Source organism: Vombatus ursinus, unplaced genomic scaffold (assembly GCF_900497805.2).
Source record: "Vombatus ursinus unplaced genomic scaffold, bare-nosed wombat genome assembly UNPS02014945.1, whole genome shotgun sequence".
NCBI lineage: Eukaryota > Metazoa > Chordata > Mammalia > Diprotodontia > Vombatidae > Vombatus > Vombatus ursinus.
The window spans coordinates 19181177-19206456 of NW_020954723.1; the positions used below are offsets into that span (position 1 = coordinate 19181177).

A 25280-nucleotide genomic window follows, 5' to 3' on the forward strand; every position below is an offset into this window, starting at 1 on the left:
GGACAGGAGGAGGAGGAGGAGGAGAGGAAAAAGGACAGGAGGAGGAGGAGGAGGAAGAAGAAGAAGAAGAGAAGAGGAAGAGGAAGAATAGGAGCAGGAGCAGGAAGAAGAACCATGCTTATTGTCTAATGAGTCTTTCTCAGAATAATTAAGTCAGATCTGAGAGAGTTTTTTTTTTCATCAAATACATTCCCTTATGTGTTCATTTTTGAGATTCAAAACTAGACCATAACCACAGGTACAGACTGTGAGGATATTAGAAGGGCTGAAGGGATGGTAGAAAGGGGATATTACAAGACATTTGAAGGAAAAAGAAAGAAAGGTGTCACTGCTCTTCACTTCTCATTGTTAAGATCATCAGCAAATATTTACAGAGCATTAATTAGCCATAGGGTACTATGTTAAGTACTGGGAGGAACAGCAAGAAGTATTAGACACAGATCATGTCCTCAAGAAACTTAGGGTCTATTGGAGAGCAAATATATTAACACAGAAAGATAACTAATAACACAAGGCAGTAATGATCACTACCAGACATAAATGCTCTAGTAATCCAGAGAATCTTATACAAAGAATCAGGTGCCCAAGAGCCAATGATTTTGATCCAGAGCCTGAAATCAAACCACAACTGCAAAATCTTAGTACCAGAACTCTATGGTGAGTACCACATCTTCCAATGGGAAACTAGTTCATTAAACCCCTTTAGATGGAGCACAATTCCAAATATACAGAGTTAATGTGCAGCACATTGCAACTTGACAAAAAGTTCTAAATTTATACATTTGATATTTCAAAAGCTCTGCCCATGTTCAGAAACAAGGCATAGTGTAGAAAAGCTCCCTACAGTCTTGAACTCCAAAGCCGTGTCCACCAATCAACAGCTATCAGGGGAGTTTTGTTATCACTCAGCTATATCACAGCTGAGGAGGAAGAAAAACAAACAAATGTGGCAAATCTGAAGCAGATTTGAATGTGGAATGAATAGTTCTAATCTTATTATTATCCATTATCTCCCCAGGGAAAGAGTTGGGTATGTTTATTTCAACAATTCTCAAGGAAGAGGTCTGATGCTGGTGATCTTGGAAATTTTCCATGTTTCCCCATTGTCATTAAAAAAAGCCCAAACTCCTGAGCCTGGCATAAACCTTCCATAATCTGACTCCAAACCACTTATCAAGATTTGTGTCTCATTATTTCCCCTGATATATTCTATGATTCAGCAATACTGAACCAATCATGATCACCATCTTTGAACTTCTCCAACAGTCTACCACCTTAGACCCCTGCTCATGCTCTTCTCCATGCCTAGAAGACCCATCTCCCTGAGGCTCACCTAGCAAGACTCAGCTCAAATGCCACTTCTCCTGTGATGTTTTCCAAGTATTTCAAGCTAGAAGTGATCTCTTCACTAACTTCCTAAAACATTATATTCAGTCCATCATCCTGGCATATTGAAAAGAACATGGGAGCTAGCACTACAAAGCCAGGATTTTCATCCTGAATCTAACACTTATTACCTATGTGGCTATATTAAAGTGCTTTAAAAATGTGTATCATCATCGTTATCATATTTCTTAGATTATAATTCCTATTATGCTCTTTGCTCATATCTAACCACTACTACTAACCTGTAGGCATATTGAAAGGAAGCACCATGTCTTATTAATGCTTATATTTTTTCTCGTACATCTATGTAATAAACAATTAAATGGGGATAATAATAGCACTTATTTTGCAAGGTTGTTGTGAATTAGATATTTTTTGTAAAGCAGATAGCACAGTCCCTGGCACATAGTAGCCACTATATACATGCTAGGAGGAGGAGGAGGAGGTGGTGGAGTTGTTATTGTTATTTTAACTTTAAATGACTTGGGTGATAAAGGACTAGCATACTGTCATCAAGAACAGGTCATCCTAGATTAGCCTTTAAGTACAAGTTTGAATGACTGAACTCCAAAAGTGGTTACTCAAGGGATCTGCCACAGCCTGTGTGTTAATTAAAACTTTTATCAATGATTTGGTTAAAGGCTTAGATGGCATGCTTATCCAATTTGTAAATGACACAAAGCTAAAAGGGATAGCTATCAATTTAGATGACAGTTGGAATCCCAAAGAATTTTGACAGGTAAGAATGTTGGGATGAATCTAGTAAGATGAAATTAAATAGAAATGATCTTGAGTTCAAAAAACCATTTCAGCAATTCAATAAGAATTTATTAATCAACTAATAAATTACAGGTACTATACTGGGCATTGGGGATACCAAGACAACATTATAACATTCCCTGCCCTCAACAACTTTATGTTCTACTGGAGATAAACACAGATTAGGAAATGTAAAATATGTACAAAGTAGATACAAAGTATTTAGAAAGCAGGCCCTGTTTAGGAAGTAGCTGCAGCTGAGACTTATAGGAAGGTAGGGATTCCAAAAGACTGAGACTACAAGTGAAAGTTTTCATTGCAGTTATATGCAATGAGGCAAGAAAGAGACTAGTGCATATGGAAATTAACAAGTAATCCAGTTTAATTGAAACATAGTATCTGAAGGGGAGTAATGTGAAATTATTCTACAAAGAAACATTGGAACTAGACTGTGAAGGGCTTTATATGTCAAACTGAGGGGTTTGTATTTTATCCTAGAGATAATAGGGAGCCACTGAGGCTTTTTGAGCTGTTAAGTAACATTATAAGACTTATGCTTTAAGAATATTAATTTATAGGGCAGCTAGGTGGCACAGTGGATAAAGCTCTGGCCTTGGAGTCAAGAGGACCTGAGTTCAAATCTGGCCTCAGACACTTGGCACTTACTAGCTGTGTGGCCCTGGGCAAGTCACTGAACCCCGATTACTTCACCAAAAAAATTAATATTAATTTAGCAGCTCTATGGGTAATAGATTGAAATAGGAAGAAACAGGGGGCAATTTTACAAGTGCAAGATGGACAAAGCATATTCAGAGAGCACTTTACCTGGAAAATAAGTTTATTAATCATGAATTTGAATAGATTACCTGAACAGTTCCACAGACCTATATGTATCTGGGAAGGGAGCTATATCAATGGATCTGAGGTACTACATTTGCAATTGATTATCTTAGATATATGTTTTTGCATGTTCTAGTGTTGAAGGGACCTATAGAAGAGTTTTCTTTTTATACTTTTTATTCCTAGGCTAAGACAGTAGAAAAGTTTTCTGGTGTGATTTCACTAAACCATATCAATCGATTTTAGAGTAATTATTATGTTGTTATGTTCAAAGTGCTATTGAAGGGTAGCATATTGGAGTCAAGACTCATGCTCAAATCCTGCCTCTGGCACTGAATGACCGTGGGCAAGTCACTTAAGTGTCCTGTGCCTCAGGTTCCTCATCTGTAAAATGAAGACGCCATGGCTTCTGGCATCCCTTCTGTCTCTAAATCTATGACCCTAATACTAAACTCTTAATATGGGTCATCAGTGTGGTCTGGCAGCCATAAAAAGCTAAATTGCCTTAGGCTTTGAAGAGGAAATGTCTACAGCAAGGCAGGCAATAGTCCCAAATTACTCTGCTCTGGTCAGACAATGCCTACATTATTGTGCGCATATCTGAATATCACATTTTAGGAAGACTATGTCAGAAAAAAGTTACTAGAGAGATGAAGTGTTTCAAGACAATGCCACAGAAGAAGTAGTTGAACTTAGTTTCTACTGGGGGTGTTTAACATAGAGAAGACAGGACTTAGGAGACATGTGATAGTTGTCTTCAAGCCTCTCAAGTGCTGATATAAGAAAAAACAAGATTATTGTTATTTTTCTTTACCCACAGGGCACAACATGGAATGATGGATAGAAATTGCAGCAAGACACATTTCAATTTCATATAAGGAAAACATCTCAACAGTTAGAGCTATCCCTAAGTGGAATGGGCTGCCTAGGGAGATTGTAGGTTCTCCCCTGCTAGTAGCCTTCAAACAATGGTTGAATGAGAAGCACTTGTCAGAGTGGAAGAAGAGAATATGCATCAGGTGCAGGTTGAAGAGTTGTCCTCTGATGTCCTTATAACTCTAGAATTCTATGATTCTGTGACCAGATCCTCCTTTTCCCATATTATCAGAAAATGATGATTCTGTAGTTTGTTTAGACCTAAAACTGCTTGGTCACCATTGTAGCTAGAATTCTTTCCTCTACTGATCCTTCGTTTGAGTTGGTATATGACCCTAAGTTTCAGCTGCAGAAGCAGTGACACAAGGGAGATGTTCCATGTGCTTCTATTCCTGGGTGAAGGAGGATAAGTACAGGAAAGAAGAACTCTACTGTCAGTACTTATGTTGTAGTGGCCAAAAGGAGTTGGGGAATCTGTAAATGTTGGTATCTAGGTGGCACAGAGAATAGAGCATGGGACTTATAGTCAGAAAGGCCTTGTTCAAATCCTGCCTCAGACACTTACTAGCTGTGTGGCATTGTCCTATTGTTCATCCTTCATCTTCCAAGAGGATCAATGACATCACAAAGGGGATGACTTGCATATGAATTGGATGAATCACTTAACCTCTCACTGCCTCAATTTCCTCATCTGCAAAATGGAGATATAATAGCATCTTCCTTACAAGGTTCTTGCAAGGATCAAATGAGTTAATACATGCAAAGCATTTTTGCAAACCTTAAAGTAGTATATAACAGTTGTTGTCATCCTGAGCAGTTAGATTGCAATAGACAAGGTCAATATGGAAAAAGTTGACTTGAGATTAGGCTAATCAACTCCCCAAGTTCCTTTTTCTCTACTATTGAGGCAAAACTGTCAGAAAAAAAATGATAATACCATCTCATAAGGTAAAGACCCAGTTCTATCCACATAATTATTGAATTGTTTATACAAATTTCCATTCACCAAACCACTGTCCCTGTACTCCCTGAAACTAATGTTTCAGAGTGCCAACTCTTAAACCAATCTTTAATCATCTTGCTTAATTCCTGAAGCCACTGACCTTGTGGAATTGGCTGCAGCTATTTCTCAGACTTCATCTCCTCTACTTTTTTTTTTTCTAAAATAAAGGTCACAGACAGACATTCTCTTTTGCACACTTACAGCTCTGGCCAAGGCTGGTTCCCAAACCTGATCTAGAAGCCTAACTTGAAAGCAAGCAACTGTATTCCTAGTGAAGTATTGAACTGAAACATAAATGAGAAAAGGAAGAAGATAATGGGGGAATGAAGACGGAGGTAGCATCTATGAGAAGGTAAAGACATCAGTGTGGTCTTTGTACTTAGAAAAGAATTTCACAACCATCTATTGCAACATTGCAGGGACAAAATACAGACTGCTTGCCATGTTTGATATAATTTCTTGCCGGAACAAAGATTTTCCAAGGGCTCCTAAAAGCTCCCAGATCCAACCCCTCAAACCTTCATACTGGTTACTTTCTTTTTATCACCTTTCCATCATCACTGATGAAAATGACCTATAACGCATCATTTAATTTTGACAATGAATCACTGATGACAATTCTTTTTGAATGGCCTTCTAACCAGCTGTGTGTTCTTCTAACAGTAATGTAGTCTAGAAATCATATTTACTAGGCTTATTGATGAGCATTTTATGAGGACAAAAACCAAAAGCCTTGCCAAAGTCAAGATTCATTACAACAATCACTTCTTCTAAGTCACCAGGAGTGTTACTGTGTTGCAGAAGGAAATGAGACAAATTCAATTTGTTCTTCAGAGAGGGACGGTGGTATAAGTAAAGTAAGTAAAAGCAGGGAGAGAAAATAAAAGATGGAGAAAAGACATTAAATTGTGTATTCCTGAGGGAAGGAGGAAAGTGAAAAGATAAGAGCACACAAAGAAAGGAAGAGGAAAAGAAGGGAGGAACAAAGTCATGGAAGGAGAAAACAAAGATGGAAAAATAAATATTTCATTTGGCACCTCTTCCTCTCTCAGGGAAATGTTTCTTGATCATCTGCCCATTAACATCAATTCCCATTTATTGCAAGTCTACTGGGGGCACAGCATATTAGGCAAAAAGAGGTCCTCTTAAAGCCAAATCATCTCCACAAGTAGGGATTTATATCCTGTGTTCACTGCTCTGTCATTTACACTTATAATTTAGCCACCTGGTTTTGAAGAATCATCATAAAGAATCATCACTGTCTTTTGCCAAGACCCTTTTCTCATTTATCACTGCTTAAGAGGAGGCAACCAGCCAGGGTGGACAATGTGCAAGGGCTCGAAAAGGTAGTCCCTGCCACCAGAGACAGTTTTTCTAAGAAGTCAATCCATACCAGCAAGATCTCTTCTTTCAGCAACCCACCCATCACTCAAAATGTCTGAGAGCCAACTTCACATCTCCATGTGGGAAGGGAGTCATTAAAAAGTCAGTCATTAATGGCAAATTTACTGCCAGGAAATAAACAGAAGAAGAAGAAAAAAAGAAGACAAAGAAATGGCATGAGATGGGAGGGCTGGATGATTGCCTACCTCTAACCTCAAGATGACTGAGTTGTACTAATCAGAGAGAGAGAAAGAATGGAGAAAGCAGTGTGTGTCTGTGTGTGTATATCCTATGTGTGAAGATGAACATGATAAAGAGAGAGTAATTGGTAGAGATCATAGAGAGAGAATGAAAGGAAGAGAGAGAAAAGGCAGGGAAAGAGAGAAAGAGAATACGAAGAAGAACTTAGTCTCCAAGATATTACCACCAGCACCCCAAAGTCAATAAGGTTATTTTAAATATTTGGAATGATTCCTCATGATGTTTTGACCTGCTCCTCCTTGGTCAGTTCTCCACCCACCAATTTCACTTCATCATTGCCAAGGGCATCTGTTCTCTTCATGATAAATTGAATATGGCCTCTTTCCAGGCAGAGTGGGTGAGGGAAATGAAAGCAACAAAGATCTCAGAGCAACCAAGTACTTTATATGGCATGCTTCTGGAAAGCCCATGCTTTTTCATGGCACATGAACCAAATTAAGAGATAGAGCATGACAAACGTCAAAAAAAACAAAACTCTCTCTGGACATTAGGTCTTCCAGATACCTGTAGAAGAAGAATGTGGGTGGTACAAAGAATCCCATTCCAAATACTGTACTTGATGATCTAGATACAGGTACTCTGTTTTCTCTGGGATATGTGTCTATACATGGTCACCCTTAACAGCTGTCAAGTAGACAGAGGTTTGGTTCCCATCTCTCTTGTTATTTGTCTTTTTCCAACCTGGAGGGTCATTCTCCCAGGTACCCAGTGTACTCAACCCCATATTAAAATATGCTTTCATATGTATGTACATGTATATGTTCATATATGTAGACATATTTTAATAAGTATAATACATTACATAATATATATTCTGTGCACAATGGGTATAATTGCAGGCCCTGATTTCAGATAGCAGTCCAAAGTGTTCCCCTTTCAAGTGATAATTTGCGTTTTAACAGGGATACTGAAGCAAAAAGGAAAATAATCTGGATAGGCATCCTCAGTCAGAGAGAAGGGGAACTTGGGACCCTTCTTAGACCTTGAAATCAGTTGCATCACGCCATTCATTTTCTGAATGAATGAATGAACCTACTCTTAAGGCCAGCTCTATTTGTGTATATGTTTGGACAGAACAATAGGAGGGAAAGAAGAAGTTAACAGGAAATAGCCCACATCCCTAAACTCTTAAATTATATGGCTATGCTGCTCTTATCATCCCCAACAACCCTCTTCCTCTCTCCCTCCCCCATTACTAGCAATGCCAATGTACCTGGCTTGGGAAGCTAGTGGCTATTTCAGCCTTGGCATCTGTACATATCCCCAGGCTAACTTAAAGAGGCTCCCTCCTTGCTCATGCAGATGATCAAGAATCTGGATATACGGACCACTTCTTTAAACATCTCTTTTTAAACAGATGTGTCAATAATGTAGGGTTTAGATAATGAGATTTTCCAGGCCATAAGTCCCTAACTGTGAATTAATTGCCTAGCTTATTTGCAATAAATAAAAGGGTTATTACATGGAAAACTCACAAGGGCCCACTGAGCTTTTGCAGAAAATGTTGAAGTTTGTGTGCACAGGCATCCAACATGTGGCTACTCATGGTTGATCAGATCTGGTAACAACACTTGCTTCACTTATTCCTGACTGCATTTAAAATACAAATGGGAGGTTCTGGGGCATGGTGGAAAGTGCACTGGTCTAGTTCAGGAAACTTTGGTTCCTATCCTGATTCTGCTACTGACTAGTGATGTGACTGTGAATGAGTCACTTAGTTTCTCTGGGCCTCAGTTTCCCCATCTGTAAGAACAGAGGTTTCTAATGGTGTTTCAGTGATTTAAAAAAAAAAACTTTAAAAAAAAGTGATTTTTCTGTCTGCTGATACTTAGCACACTATGAATTTCAGTCACTTGGTCTAACTAGGAAGTATGGACAAAAAGAGACTTATTAATTTATTAATTAATTACCAATACTTACAACAACACTGTGAGGTAAAAACTACAAGTATTTGAACTGAATCTGTCATTTCACTGTTATTGGGAATTCTGGGTAAGAAAACTCCCTCTCCCAATACAGACCGGCACCTGTTCTGCAGTTTATAGTCTTAGAGAGTTTCCTGAGAGCACTCAGAAGCTCAGTGACTTGTGCAGAGCCACCCAATTAATAGTCATCGGTGGAACTTGAACCCAGGTATTCCTGACTCTCAGATTAGTTGTCTATCTACTCCACCAAGCTGCCTCCAAATCATATGCATTGTCATCCTCATTTTAAGGTGGAGAAACTGAGGTTCAGAGAAGAATAAAGTAGCTCTCCCAGAGCCAGAAAGAAACAGAAATGAGATCTCAAGAAATCTCAGAAATGAGACCCAGGTCCTCCTTAATACCAAGTTCAGCATTCTTTCTGCTTGGCTAAAACATGCAGTGCCCCATTCAACCTAGAACTATTCTGGAGAAGAAAACAAACCAATTAAGTCCCAAATGGACTACTCTATCCTGCTCCAGACACATAGTTAAGAAATTAGAAAAACAGCACATATACACACTCCATAACAACCACACATAGGATGTTATAAACCTACAAGCCCAAGGGAGGCAAGCCCTGGGTGATGATGTGAACCCCACTAATCCCTGGTCTCCTCACTTAATGGGGAGTACATAACTGCTGAATGGCACAGAATCACTCACCGAATGTTTCTGTCCAATGTATAGCTTACGATAAGAAAACAGAACATCAGAAAAAGAAAAACAAAGATGAGAGGGGAAGAAGGAGGGGTAGAAGAGGTAAAGCACAAATAAGTTCTTTCCTTCTCTTTGCTCTCATCATTAACCTTATTTTCCAGGTATCCAGAAATGGAGCTTCCATGGGTGCTAGAGGATTCTGAGTCACTCTAGGAAAAAAAAATTAATTACAAGGAGGTGATTAAAAAAGAATACTGTAATAGTGACAGTAGGAGTACAGACATGTGGCCATAGGCAAGGGTATCTATGAAAAACAGGCTTCTGCCATGTGTGAGGACACTGAGAGTCAGCCAGTATCTCCAAACCCAGAAATGAAGGCATCACATTGGGGGTGGGGAGAATGAGACTACACATCAGAGGTGTTTTCTCTTCTTTACAATATAGATTATGGATCCAGCTGAGATAGAATGTCCTGGCCGTGGCCAAGGCCCATCTGTTGCCCTAGGCAGCAAGCCACCCATGTAAAATATCAATATTAAAATATCAGCAGGAGGCAAAAAGGAAGCTATAGGGGAAAGGAGCATGAGGAGAATGGGGGAGAGAAGAAAAAGATAGATATCTTAAATGCTTTGGGTTTTCTGACTGGGTGGGGGAAGAGGCAGGAGAGTGTGCTAATGGTCCAATTTTATTAGGTCCCTGATTTACTGTCCCCTCAGCAGCCGCTGTTGAGATTTGTCACTTTGATGAAAATGCATTGCTGCAAAGGTTTTAACATGCTAAAGACCATGAAATGATCTCCTCCAAGAATGATTTCATCCACTTGCCTAGAATTAGCCAGCCTGTCAGCCCACAACACAGGGAGGGGATGCTTTCAAAGACTGAGTATAATACCAAGCTCCCAACCCTGAGTACCTGTTAAACTCCTCACTCATTTCCAATGTCCTCTCTGAAGGGGACTAGGTAACACTGTGCTTTACTGTTTGAAGGAGAGAAGGGACAGGAAAGAAAAGAAGGAAGAGAATTCAAATACAGCTTCAGACACTTACAAACCTGTGTGACCCTGGGCAAGTCAGTCTGTTTGCCTTAGTTTCCTAGACTATAAAATGGGGATAATAACAGCAGTTCCTCCCCTTGACCTTCATGTCTCTGGGCCTCAGTTCCCTCATAAATAAAAATTATGTAGCTGCACTAGATAAGATCCTAAGTCTAACTTTCTATAATCCCAAGATCATTTCACTGCCTGATTTTTACTGGACCAGACAAGTTCTATCAAGTCTTGAAAAACCTACCTTATTTTTTGGCTAGAGTCTACATTTTCTCTGTTCCCAAGGACAGGAAAAATATATGCCAATTCTTCACTGATGTCTGTCAATGGTGAAAAACGAAGGGAGGCCAACCAGAAAGGATAGAAGGAAGGGAAATTCAAGCTATGCTTTTTTCTAGTCTCCAATGAAAATATCCTTCAATTTAGATTCAAAACTGGACACTTAAAAAAAGACAAAGTAGGCAATACCATCAGTTTTCCCATTTGTTAAAACTTGGTTGATGTAATGATAAATGTAAGGGACCAATGTAATATAGCATCAACAATCTGAAACTGGAAGGGACCTCAGAGACCCAACTTCCTCATTTTGAGAATGGGAAAACTGAAACCCAAGGTCATCTAGGTACAAGGTATCAGAAGCAGGATCTAAATCCATATGCTCTGAGTCTTTGCTGTATTACTTTCAAAATCCTTGCTTGAAATTGGAGATCACCAAGGAACAGACCATCAATGCACACTCAGACTTGCTTGGTGTACAGAGGAGAGCTTGTTTTCTGACTCTTTTCTCCTAGAAGAACCCTGGAGCATCTAAGCCTATAATACTCTTTTGCTCTGTGATTCTGAAGTGCTGATGTCACATAATTTAGAAGCATCTCAGCTTATTGCAGACACAATGGGCAGATGTAGGATAGCACTTAAGCAGCTTTCAGAAAATGTTGCAATAAAGGTACTGAGTATAAAATGTAAGCCACAAACCAGCCTTTGCCAGACAACACAGCCAGCAGCAGGTGCTGGCCTTCTTCTAAGTGGTGTGAGGCACTGCAGGGAATAGAGGCTGCTCAGCTGGACATAGCACTGGGCAAAACAGGAAAGAGTTCCAAGACACTCCCTCCCTCTTCTCTAGGACCTGAGAGAGTTTCAAGTCACCCCATGCTGACAGAGAACTACTTCCTCCTTTCTTCCCCACTATGCTCCAAACCTCTCATTTAGTCATTGAATAATTACATTAACAAAAATAGTCATTGATATTTCCATAACTAATGTTTTAAAGTTAACCTGCATTATCTCACTTGATCCCAACCACAGTCCTATGAGGCAGTCATTATATGTATGATTATTCTCATTTTATAGATTAGGAAAATGAGGTTCAATGCTTGCTAAGTGTTAGAGACAAGATTTGAGCCCAGATCTTTCTAAAAGCATCAGAAGCAGACTTTATACTAGCGAGATTCCATGCTCCTTCATCAACTAGGAATTTTCTGCCACATCCTTCCCTCTTAAATCCTTTTTAGATGACACATAAACATAGTCATCCTCAATCTCCCTATCCCAGACTGTTACCCAAATCAGGAAAGCTGGACAACTGATTTGAAGAGCAGGAGGATAGGCATTGGCATTAACCTTGATGATGTCTCTCACTTTTTTCCCTGCATCTGAGGTTGTGTCTTCTGCTAGCCTATAAAAACTAAACTTGCCCAGACTGGGCCAGTGCTTCTAAACTGGCCCACAGACCATAGAGATGATTGTTTTGTAAAAGAAGTAAGAAAGTAAGGAAACTCTTTGCAACAAGGCAGTCAACTTCTAGGATGTCTGATTGTCTGAGTGGCTTTCCATTTGTGTTCCATTGAGTGTTATGTGTTTTTCTAGAGAGGATATCATGAAGTTAGATTCCCTATAACTGCTAGTTACATTAAGGCACAGCACACACAAAAGTGCTTGCTTGGGCAGTGGTGATGCTGCATGCCACTGATGAGGATAGAGGAGGCACCACTACCATCACCGTTGATTCCATTCCTCTCACCTTGGCCGCAGCTCCAACCTTCAAAGAGATTGTGGCAAAGGACAATGGAGAGAAGTAGTCAGTGCCCTCCACTATAACACCTTACCCCCTACCTTTATTATCACTTCATCACCTTATTTATTTAATCACCTTATTTACTTATTATTTATTATCATTACATCACCTTACCCCTATGTTTATTATCACTTCATCACCTTATTTATTTAATCACCTTATTTACTTATTATTTATTATCATTGCATCACCTTACCCCATACGTTTATTATCTCTTCTTTTTCTCCTACTCCATGGTTAATCAATTTTTACTTCTCAACCTCATCCCTGTGATTCAGTTACTGAAGTCAAAATGTGATGTCTAATATATGTAAAGTACTTTTTTATACCTTAAGGAACTATGTAAATGGTAGCTATAATAATAGTAACTAACATTTATGTAGCTAGTTTGCAAAAGACTTTAACTAGGTTATCTCATTTGATCCTCATAGCAGCCTTGAGACCAATACTATTATTATTCCCATTTTATCAATGAAGAAATTGAGACTAACAGGTTAAGTTACTTGTCCAGAGTCACATAAGGAGGAGATGTCTGTGGCAGGATTTGAACTGAGGTCTCCATGTCCCCAAATCTAGCCTTCTATCTACTATGACATCAATCTTCCTATTCATTTTGGTGACCCCATGAACACTGGCCTCCTAGTTCATTGACCTCTTCAACCCTCATAGTCTACACTGTCTCTCTACCTCAGAAACTCTTCTGGGTGGTAATGCCATAGACTGTATTATCACTCCAAACTACTGCATCTCCATGATTCTGAACTCTGCATTTTCACTCTCACACTTTTCCCTTAACTTCCATTTCTTCTTTTGCCTAATTCCTCCTAAACCTATTTTTTTGTTCTAATCAGGACTTCCAAATATCTCTACCCCCCTTCCTCTCTCAATTTATCATCCTTGCTCTGGCCCTACTTACCTCCTTCCATAATCTCAGCCTTACATGTAATATGCTAGTTCAACTATGCACCACCAGCCACCCTTGGACTCCATATCTTCTTACAATTTTCACTCTAGTTAACTTCCACAGCCCACCTTTGATGTTCCTACTTCTGAGTTGCTGAGGGGTGTTTGAAGAAGTCTTCACAAATGTCTTTAAATATCCCATTACAAATACATATTCTCTAATGTCAACCAGATTCTTACTGTTGTATATAAATTTATATATTGCTACCTTATTGATACTCAGCATGTTCTTCACAGTGGCGATTCCATACTTTAGCTATTCCTCTCAAACAATCAACACCACCTTTATTCTCCTCCTCTTTCAACCAATGACCTTGTCTCTTTCTTTCTTGAGAAAATCAAGGCTATTCATCATGAGACCCCTTTTATCCACCTCAAAATCCTTCTATATCTTAATCTTTATTCTCTTCCTTTGCTCCCGTCTTTGGAAAAGAAATAGTCTTTCTTGCTAAGGCAAATGCCCTGCTTGTGCCCTTGGTTCTCTTACCTCCCATTTCCTCCAGGAATCTGCACAGTTGATCAGGACAAAACTGTTTCATTTTTGTCTTGGTATCTGGGTTGTAAGTGTCTTATTGCATGCCAGGCACTGTGCTAGGGGTTTTACAATTATTATTTCATTTGATACTAACAACAACCCTGTGAGGTAGGTATTACTATTATCCTCATTTTACAAAGCAGAGAGAGGTTAAGTGAATTTCCCAGGATCACACAGCTAGGCATATTTGAACTCGGGTCTTCCTGACTCCAGACTCAGTTCTCAATTCACTGTGCTACTTAGTTGCCTGGTAAATAGGAGGCACCCTATAAAAAGGTTTATTAATTTTCTTCTCTCCCTCTCCTCTCTCTCTGTCTCTCTGTCTCTCTCTGTCTCTGTCTCTCTGTCTCTCTCTCGCTTTCTCTCTCTCTCTCTCTTTCTCTCTCTCTCTCTCTCTCTCTCTCACACACACACAGACACACACACACACACACACACATATACACATACACACACACACTCACTCAATTTTTCCCTCTCTACTGGCTCCAAGATTCTTGCAGCCTTAACAAAGGTTGCATTCAATCTCACTGCTTTCTCAAGCCATTGTCCTATATCTCTCCACCCTTTCACTGCCAAATTCCTATGAGGTGCTTATATTTATTGTTTCTACTTTATCTTGACCACCACTCACTTCTTAATCCCTTGAAATCCAGGTTTTTAACCTTTCACACTCTAATGAAACTGTTCTCTCAAAAGTTATCAGTTCCTTCTTAACTGCTCAATTCAATGTCCTTCTCACTGATTTCTCTTTAGTTTTTGATCACCCCCACCTCCTAAACACTACTCTCTATTTCCTTAGCTTCTATGGTACTCATTTTACCTAGTTCTCTGCCTACCTGTCTTACTGCTTCTTCTCAGTCTCTTTTATGGGATCATCATCCCTCCCCTACATCCTAAATAAGGTTGTACCCCCTAAGGTCCTTGTATCTTCTTTCTTCATGTTTCCTTCCCTTGGTGAACTCATATGTCCCCAGAAATTCAGTTATCATCTCTATACAGATGACTCTCAAATCTGTCCTTTTGTCTGTCTGTTTACCTACTTACCTACCTACCTGTTTGTATAGACCTAATCCCTCATCCAAATCTCCATCTTGCATATTTAGCTACCTATTGGATATATCCACCTAGATATTCCATTAGTTTCTCAAACTCAATATGTCCAAAATGGAGTTCATAATCATTCTTCCGAAATCTATTTCTTCTTCCAAATGTCCCCATTATAATCCTAGACAACCAGGGGCTGGACAACCTTGAAGGCACTCTTGATACTTCCATAGGATAACTATGAATGTATAAAACAGGTGACCAGGGATAGAGATAGCAGCTATAGCTGTGAAATAGAACAAATCTATCTAACCTACAAGAATATTATACAGAATCCCAAATTTTAAAGTTGGAAGGAAGGGATCTCAGCAGTCATCTAGGTCAACCCATGCCCAAAATTAATCCCAGCTATAATATGTCCTAGAAATTTCTCATCTTGTCTCTACCTCAAGACCCTCAAGGAGGGGAACTCATCACCTTTCAAGGTAGCCCATTCCACTTTCAAGCAGCTCTTCTTGGTAAGAATTTTTTTTTTCCTTCCTGGGAAAATATAGGCTTTTTATAGGCTTACAAGCCTACATTTGCCTTTGTGCAACTTATCCCTCTGGGTCCGAACAGAGTAAGTCTAATCTCTCTTCAGCATGGCTGTCCTTCAAATAATCGGAAAAAAAGCCATCATTCTTCCACTTGCCCTCCATTCAGTGGTAAATCTTGTCTTATCCAGGTCAACATCCCTAGTTCTTTTAACCGGCTTTCATGTGACATGGATTATTATAGGCAGCCCTTCACTATCCAGCTTGCCCCTCTCTGGATTCTAACCAGTTTATCAATGTCCTTCTTAAACTATTGCACTCAAAACTGAACATAACACCCTAGCTAGGGTCTAGCTAGGGAAAAGTAGAGAGGAATTATCATCTCATTCCTAAAAACTATGCCTCTCTTAATTCAACACAAAATCAAACCTAGATCAATGAAATGCAAAAACCACCCGGGCTCAAGTTCTGATTCTGAGTATGTAACAGCTATCTGTTTAGTTGTTTTCAGTTGTGTCTGACTCTTTGTGACCTCATATGGGGTTTTCTTGGCAAAGATACTGGAGTAGTTTTCTATTTCCTTCTTCAGCTCATTTTACAGATGATGAAACTGAGGCAAAAAGGGCTAAATGACTTACCCAGACTCACACAGCTAGTAAGTGTCTGAGGCTAGATTTGAACTCATGAAGATCAGTCTTCCTGACCCCAGGCCCTGCACTCTATCCACTGAACCTACCACCTACCTGCCCCCATAGCTCTCTAGCTTCAGGTAAATCATTTCACCTCTCAGAGCTTAAATTTGCTTTAAGTTTAGACCTGTAAACTCACATGTGTTGTTTACCCCATTAGAATATAAGGTCCTTGAGAACAGGGACTATATTGATTTTCCATTTGTATCTCTAGTGCTTTACATAGTGATTTGTACATAATAAGAACTTAATAAAGGGTTTCCCATTTATTCATTCACTTTAGCACAAATATTCTATGATTCTAGAACTCAATCGAGCTAATTTGCCACAGATGTTAGGTACATAAGCACTGAAGAGAGTGTTTTACTCATGGCCCCAGGGCCTCTTGGAGCTGATTACAGCTCCTTGGAAGACATCTGCAGAACAGACATACAGGAGCCACAATGCTTCTGTGGGAAGACAAAACCCAGAATTGCTTCCACATAGTGTCCACTGGCCTGATATCTATAGATCACAATTTCAACCAAATTAAACTGGCAGTAAAAATGCCTACAGTTTTTTATGTCATTGAGTAAGGATCAAAAGACCACCAATCAAATAGCTATTGCTGGACCACTGAAATAGATGATGACATCGTATTTTTTTATGCAGTGACTCTACATCATCCTAAGTATACAGTATAACCTACAAACCTGGTCAAATCAAAGTGATGAGACAAAGTCTGCTATTGAATAATAGGACATGCAAGGTCAAATTAATGACTAGTCAACTATTTGTAGAGCATAGGCATCCTTGATTATGAGAGCAACTTCATGGAACACACATCCTTAAGAATTACAGTAGGCTAGTCAAGTTCAAATGACTGGTACTGCTCAAGAGGTCACTACAGACAATTGTGTGGACTCAGTGTAGTATGCTCTCCATACCCAGGATCACCTGGACATAGCAACCCATGGAAATATTGGTATGTCCATGACCATACTCCAGCTCCTCTCAGTTTCTAAAGCAGAGGTAAGAGGCAAGAGGTGCAGCATGAATGGTATACCTATTTATTGATAGCAAAAAGTCTACGGGAATGCCCTAATGCTTCCACATAGATTCTGACTTCCTCTTAGGTACTCTAAGGTACAGCAGGCCATACCCCAGTCTCTCATTTCTCTCCCTCAAGAAATAAGAAGAATCAACCAAAATCTAGTCACAAAGAGAACAGACTATCACATTCTCTGGAGGGGCAATACCCTCTATTCCAAAATGGCTTACAAGTTTCTTACCCTTCCAACCCAACAAGATAGGGAGAATTACTGGCATCAGGGTCCATAAATAGGAAGGTGGAACAAGAAAAGCACACAAGTGGCAAGTGATGCAACCCAAAGAAAAATGGCTTTATCCCCATGTCATATAACCCCCACAAAACTGAGTTCAATGAAGAAAATGTTACCAATGGGAATTTCCATTTCCTTTGTTTATTAAGCTGGGCGCCTTTATTTTTGTACTCTATCAGTTTGTTCTGAGCATAATATTAAACATAATGCAGGGGGCAAAAAGCAATTGATGCAATCACCTGGGATTTGCAGCATATAGATCAAAATGTCTTATATTTGCTAAGCTCCTTGTTATTTGGCCCAGAATGGATACATCTTGGCTGCACTGTAGCGGCAATAATTGTCTCTCATATATCCCCAATCAGGCTCCTTTTTAATGACTAGTCAGAAGTGACAATGTAAAAATGTGCAGTGACTTTACACTGTATTTGGCAAATCTTGGACTGACTCCCATTGGTTTGCCCTTGAAGAAAGTGATCTTGAAGACACCTTGCTGGTGCAGGCTATGCTACTTGATGCAGGATCCAGAGACAAAGACGAAAGAAGGCTGCAGTGACCTTCAGCTCTTTCATTGTCTTTGAAGGAGGTGGAGCAATCTAACTGGTACCAAAACTGTTTGGTGCATCTCCAAAGACAAATAACATTCCTATACTCCCAACTGAGTCACTACTCTACCAGAAGTAGATCACATCATAGGGCAATCTGAAGAAATGCTATAACTTGGCAGATTAGCCAGTCCCAACACATCTACTTGAACTCCAGGTCATTTCCCCCATTAATCAATCCTTTTTTTATTATTTTAATTAAATCAAATATTTAAATTCTATAAGATATAGTACATTATCTCTATATCTTTCTTCCATACTTCTTATCCTATAGACTGATAAGATTTCCCAGCTCTCATAGTACAAGTATTACCAAATGACATATGGGAAATTTGTATTTCATTCAAAGAAAATCAATTAATAAGAGGCAAACAACAGTTTCTGTTCTCAAGGAGTTTACAATGTAATGGACTCAGATGATCCAGTTTAAAGCCCATAGTTTGGTAAAGGATTGCAACCCACTACCAACTCTCTAGTACTTAATCAGGCCTACTCATCAATGACTTTGGAGGATGAAACCCTTTATTTTTTTTCCCTCCAATTCTACTCTACTTCCTACATTTGTACATAGAATTTGTAATCTGTGACACAAAACTTAGTGCTTGATTTGTCCTCTCATGGTTTCATGTATTTCTTGCCTCTCCATTTAGAACTAGATTGTAAACTACTGGAAGACAGGAACCATTTGCGGAGGGGAGACTTACCCCTCTCACATGTTCTCCCCCAGTAGCCGGTGCCAGTGCAGTCACAGATGAAGCGGTTCCAGCCATCTTTGCAAACAGCATTGTTTTTGCAGGGGTAGCTGTCACACTGCTTTGTGCTAAGCCTGGAGCAGGAAGACTTGACCCCCGCAGCATTCTGCACCTCTGCCAGCTGCCGGATGTTCTTGCTCCGTCCATCGATGAACAGGTCTCGAATGCAGCCAACGTAGCCATAATTCAGCATGGCGGTCCAGAGCTCTGTAGGGAGGATGAGCCCCGCGCGGTTCTCTGGCAGTCCACCCAGGTACATATCCCCCTCCAAGTCCAAGATCTCACTCTCTCCACTGGCTGTGAATGGGGTACGCCTGCTGTTCACTGATATGGTACCTAAGACAAGGAAGAAAGGGAAACAGACATGAGTTAGCAGCTTGAAGGACAGCTCAGGCACGTCAGACCTTCAGTGAGTTAAACAAAAGGTACCACGTAGGTGGGCCCTGGAGACTAGACCCTGGCCTGCCAGTAAAGGAACAATATACAATGATAATAAGTAGGAAGGATACTCTTCATGGGACTGTTTCCAGCCTTTGGCAGCTGAGATAGGGTAAAGTGGGAGCTGGGAGAAATCTCAGTGACCTGGTAACAAGTACCTACATTAAGTGCTGATCAGTGGCTCAATGCAAACCCATGATCACACATACATACACACACACACACACACACACACCTCAGCATACCTCCCAACTGAGGCTTTGTCAGCAGTGTTGTCTTCAAACTAAATGTCAACTAACTTTTTTTTCTTTTTAATAATGCCCAACTGAAGCAAATGATCCACTCTCCTTATGAAAATGGAAGTTTTCCTAGTTTTCTTTCTGATTGATTAATTCAGAAACCAGCTGAGATGTAATAGAATATCCATTATAATTAGTCTCTAGATTAAGGATTTCTTCCTCTGTAACGCTTCTTCCTCTGAGAGTAAATATTATTACTGTGAATGGGGTCGAGTCTAAGAAACTATCTAATTGTTCCCTTCTAATAGACACCAAAATATCCAGAGGAGGTAGAAAATTTAAGAGCAAAGGTTCTTAGCCTTTTTTGCGTCATGATAGACTCTTTAGGGTGTCTGGTGAAACCTAAGGACCCCTTCTCAGAATAATGTTTTTAAATATATAAGATAAAAATACATAAAATTGCAAAGGAAACACTATGTTTAAATATAGTTATCAAAATATTAAAAAAACAAATTCATGGATCCCCTAAAATCTATCCACAGATTCCATGGATGGTCAATGGATCCCAGATTCAAAACCTCTATTTTAGAGGAACTGGACCTTTGATTTCACTGGCAAAGGGAATTCCCCAAGAGAAAGCTCCCACTACCTGTGCATATCAGCACCTGCTTTTCAATTTATAGTCTTTGAAAGTTGCCTGGGACATCGAGAAATTAAGTGACTTGTCCAGAGTCACACAGCCAATACAAGTCAAAGGTGATGGAATTTGAACCCCAAATCTTTCTATCTCTAAGGCTGATTATCTTCTCCGGCATGCAATAGTCCTTTGATTTTCACAAAAAGTCACTGAACCATGGAACCACAGAATCTTATAGTTGAAAGCATACCCTGTAGTCAGTCGATAAGCATTTATTAAATGTTTTCTATGTGCCAATCACTGTGCTAAGTGGAAATAGGGTAGGAATAAGGATATGAGAAAGACAAAAATACCCTGTACTTGAAGGAACTCATATTCTAGTGGTAGAAATAACATGGAAATAATTCTACATAAGAGATAGTCTAAACGAAAGACAGCCTTGGAAGGAAAGTAAGAGTACTCTATACAGTGTTCCTGACAAGTATTAACCTAGACTTTTTCTGGAAAATCTCCAGAACATGGGATCCCAGTACCTCCTAATGCTAGCTTTGTCTGGAAATAGTTCTTGTTTTTGTTGTTGCTGCTGTTGGTATTGTTACTTGCAAAATGCTTGCTGACTGAAAAACTCTACATCTTCTCTCTTTACCTTCTGCCTGTGTTCCTAGTCCTATTCTTAGTGGCCAAAGAGAAAAATTCTGATCCCTCTTCCATGTGACAGCCCTGTCAGTACTTGAAGACAACTATCATATCCCCTCTAAGTCTTCTCTCTCCTATTCTTTCAATGGGTTCCCATATGGCATGACCTTGAGACTTTTCACTGTCTGGATTGTCCTTCTCTGAACACTCTCAGATTTATCAATGCCTTCCCTAAAATGGATGTAGTCCTTAGAATTGAACATATAAAAAAGTTCTAACCCAAGTAGAATATAGCAATACCATTGCCTCCCTTGTCTTAGACATTAAATATCTCCTAACATAGCCTAAGGTCATATTAGCTTTTATGATTGTCACATCACATTATTGATTCATCTTGAAAGTGTAGTTTGTTAAAATCCCCAGATCTTTTCAAAGGAACTGCTGTCTAGCCATCCCTTCTCCCATTTTAAACTTGTGAATTAGATTTTTTTAAACCAAGTGTATCCTCATTAAATGTTATCTTATATTATCTAACCCAACATTCTAGCCTGTGTCTATCTATATCTATGTCAATATGGGTATAGATATATACATATATGCATATTTATACAAGCATATACCAAGATATCTATTAATATATGTGTGTATTTATGTGCATTTATGCAATTTATATGTATAAAAGCAAAATATAGCAACAACAACAAAAATATATGTATATCTTTTGAATCCTGACTCTGTCATATGATATACATCTAGGCGATACAGTGGATAGAGTGCTGGACCTGGAGCAAGGAAGATCTGAGTTCAAATCCTACCTTAGACATTTACTAGCTGTGTGATGCTGAACATGTCACTTAACCTCTGTCTGCCTCAGTTTCTTCAGCTATAAAATGGGGATAATAATAGCACCTGCCTCTCAGGGTTGTTGTGAGAATCAAATGAGATAATATTTGTAAAGCACTTAGCACAGTGCCTATAATAAAGTAAGTGCTAATAGATGCTTGTTCCCTTCTCTTTTCACCTGTTAGCGCTTTGAAAATAGCAGATTTGGTGAACAGGCCATCTGTGCCTTTATCCAAGTAGCTTATACAAATATTAAACAACACAGAGCAGACACCTAAGGCACTCCACTAGAGACCCTTCTGCATGTTGACATTGTTCTATAGGGTCCAGTCACTCAACTAATTCAAAAGCCATCTAAGTATGATGTTGTATAGCCTCCATCTCTCCATCTTGTTCCCAAGAATATAATGAAAGACTTTAAAACATGCTTTGTCAAAATCTAGGGAACGTATTGTATACTCCTCCCCTATTTTGTGTGGTAACTCTTTCAGAAAAGGAAATGAGGGTAGGCTGTAATATCCTGTCTTGACAAAACATACTGGCTGGCTCTTTGTGATCACTGCTTCTTATTCTTCTCTAAAAGTTTTATTGATGGCTCATTTTTCTCTGTGCTATGAACAGTCCTAATACATCCTCCCCCCAAGGGATCCTCCCTCATAACAAAGAAAATCTTAAGAAGTTCGACTGATGCAATGAAAGCATTTGAAAATGTACGCAACATTCTGCACTCAAATTCCACCACTTCTCAGAGAAGAGGGACATGTGTTTTGGTATCAGTTCTCCAGGACAAAGATTTAACCACTTATTTTCAAGATGTTCACCAATCATTCCTTTTGTAACACATGCTAGAATTTTCACTAAGTCAAATTCACTGGCCTATCATCTGCAGAGGCTCCCTTTGATGGAAAAGTGGGCCATTTGCCCTTCACCAGGCCTAAAAGACTTCTCTCACTCTCCATGGTCTTGCAAAGATCATAGATGCTCAGTGGCTCAGCCATCACATCACAGTCTTTCAGTGCCCTGGGATCTAATTTGTCTCGTCCTGAAGACCTGAATGCATCAAGGGCAGGTTGATGTTCTCTTACTATCTCCTGACTTATCTTGATTTTCAATCCCCTGTTAGCCATTTTTTGTTCAGTCTCTTCAAGGCCAAAGATTATTCTCCTTGTCAGAGGAAACAGAATCAAAATAAGAGTTGAATAGTTCTCTTTTCTCTTCTTTGTCTGCCATCATCAGCCCATCCATCCTGGGTGGCAATCCTGTCACTTTGATCCTCTTCTTATTCTCAATACAGCTTTGGTGATTTTAAGTTTCCTGGTGGGTGTAGCAAACTAAATTATTCAAACATCAAAGGAGATGTTGGGGGGAGAGGATTTTGTTGTTTTTGATATACATGCTGATTATTATCAACCACTTAAGCTAATGTTGGACATTAATTAGGCCATTGATTAAAAAACAGCTATGACATGACTCCCATGTACAAAACATCATTTACACAGCACACAGGAAAACAGAAGCTCTATAAGGAAATGTTATATAGTGAAAAAGACTCTGGACAACTTGGCCCTTTCCTACCTTTCCAGTCTTCTTATACTTTACATACTCCACATGCTCCAATCTAGCTACGCTGGCCTATGTTTGAAGTTCCTCAAACAAGCCACTCCAACTCCCACCTTTGCACTGGCTGTCTCTCCTGCCTAGAGGGCTTTACCTCTTCACCGCCCTTTAGTTTCCTTGACCTCCTTCAAGAATCACCTTAAAGCTCACTTTCTGTAGGCAGCCCTTAGTCCTTTTAGATTATTTTCAACCTACTATAGATAGACAGATAGACATAGATAGATAGATAGATAGATATAGATAGATATAACATACATATATGCAATATGTATCCACAATATTCACATATGCATATAAAGAAATATATAATATATATCTTTACGATATATCTATAAGACATATAGATGCATATATAATAGATATTTGAAGATATACATAGATCTATATATCTCATGCATATGGGCAGCTTGTGGGCACAGTGGAAAAAGTACCAGTGTGAGTTTAAATCAGGTTTCAGATACTTCCTAGCTATGTGACCCAGGCAAGTCACTTATCCCTGTTTGCCTCAGTTTTCTCATCTGTAAAATGAGCTAGAGAAGGAAATGGCAAACCACTCTGGTATCTCTACCAAGAAAATCCCAAATGGGATCATAAAAAGTCAGACACGACTGAAAAACAACTGAACACATCTTATGTATATACATATATGTGTGTGTATTTATTTATGTGTATATCATATATATTATACACACACGCATATACACACATGTATATTTGTATGTGTTTGTGTGTGTGTGTCTTCAAATACCTAGTTATTTACATGTTGTCTCTCCTATTTGAATGTGAGCTCCTTGAGGTCAAGGATTGTTGTTTGTTTGTTTCATCTTTGTATCCATAATGCTGAGCACAGTGCTTGGCACATAGTAAGATTAATAAATGCTTATTGACTGAGGGACCGATTGGAGCCAGGAAACAAAAGTCAGAAAACTACTTTTCAACCAAGACATAAATCCTGCCACAGTTTCCAGACTCTATGAGTAATATCAGAATCATAGAATATCAGTTGGAGAGGGCCTAAGAGATTGATTAGTCCAAGCCATATCTAAACAGAAATTCCTGTATTTATAATAGCCCTGTTAAGGAATAATTATACTTCTATTTAAAATTTCCAGTGATAGGGTAATTCTCTGTTTCCTGAGTCATTTCATTCCATTTTTAGAGATTCATATTCTAATTATTAATTTGCTTTTAATATTTGGGCCCTAATCTGACACATATAATATTTTTATCTCCTGTGCAGTTTCCATTCCCCTCCTCATATGACTTTCTCGATTTGGACCTACTAACTAGTTATAGTACTATGGGTAAGTAATGACATCTCTAGAGCCATTTGCCTCATCTATTAAACATGGGGGTTGAATTATGTTAGAGTCACACAGAGTAATTGTAAACTTATTGGTTAGGGATATTGGTCTATAGTCTTCTTTTTCTGTTTGGACCCTTCCTAGTTTATGTATCATGACTGTATGTCATAGAAGGAATTTGGCAAGATATCATCTTTTATTATTTTTGCACACAGTTAATGTTAATAATAAAATTAATTGTTCTGTGATTGTTTGGTAAAATTCACTTGTGAGTCCATCTAATTCAAACCAGAAACAGTTATGAGGCTTATAAAAATGTAAGTAAAAAGGGAGGAGAGGGAGGACATTGCAAAATGAGGCAACACTTCACCTCCCCCAAAAAGCTTAATGTGATTATGGCCTTCCAAGTAGTCTTCTAGTTCTAAACAATGCAAGATCCTACAATTCTTAGGGAACTTACAAAATACACAACAGGCTAGGATGGATTAGCAATATATTCATACATTTATTGAACATCTAAAAATTCCATAATGGTAGAGTCCATGTCTCATGTGTCATTACATCTCATAAAGGATCTAATATGAACTAAATGTGTTTTGTACTCAAAGGTCTCGAAGTCTCCTAAGCTCAGTGAAGAATTAAGAACAAATTTGCAAATTGGGTATGGAACCTATGGAGTATACATGGAAGTATCATAGCACAGTGGGAAAATTGTTATATTTGGAGTCAAAAGACCTAGTTCTACCATTTACTATATGAGAGACCTTGTACGAGTCATTTAACTTAATTGAACTTCCATTTCCTCATATGTAAAGTGAAGGGGTTGAAGTAGGAGAACTTTGAGGTCCTTTTGGCTCTAGATCAATGATCCT

The 25280-nt window shown here is 39.0% G+C and overlaps 1 protein-coding gene across 1 annotated transcript in view; it reads right to left on the reverse strand.

Annotated features, from left to right (window-relative positions):
- NRXN3 (neurexin 3) overlaps positions 1–25280 on the reverse strand; it is a 1892810-nt gene that overhangs the window by 1316101 nt on the left and 551429 nt on the right. Inside the window, exon 7 of the mRNA XM_027844705.1 lies at positions 18647–19030. Within this exon, the coding sequence (XP_027700506.1) occupies positions 18647–19030 (384 nt within the window). The remainder of the gene's footprint in view (positions 1–18646; positions 19031–25280) is intronic.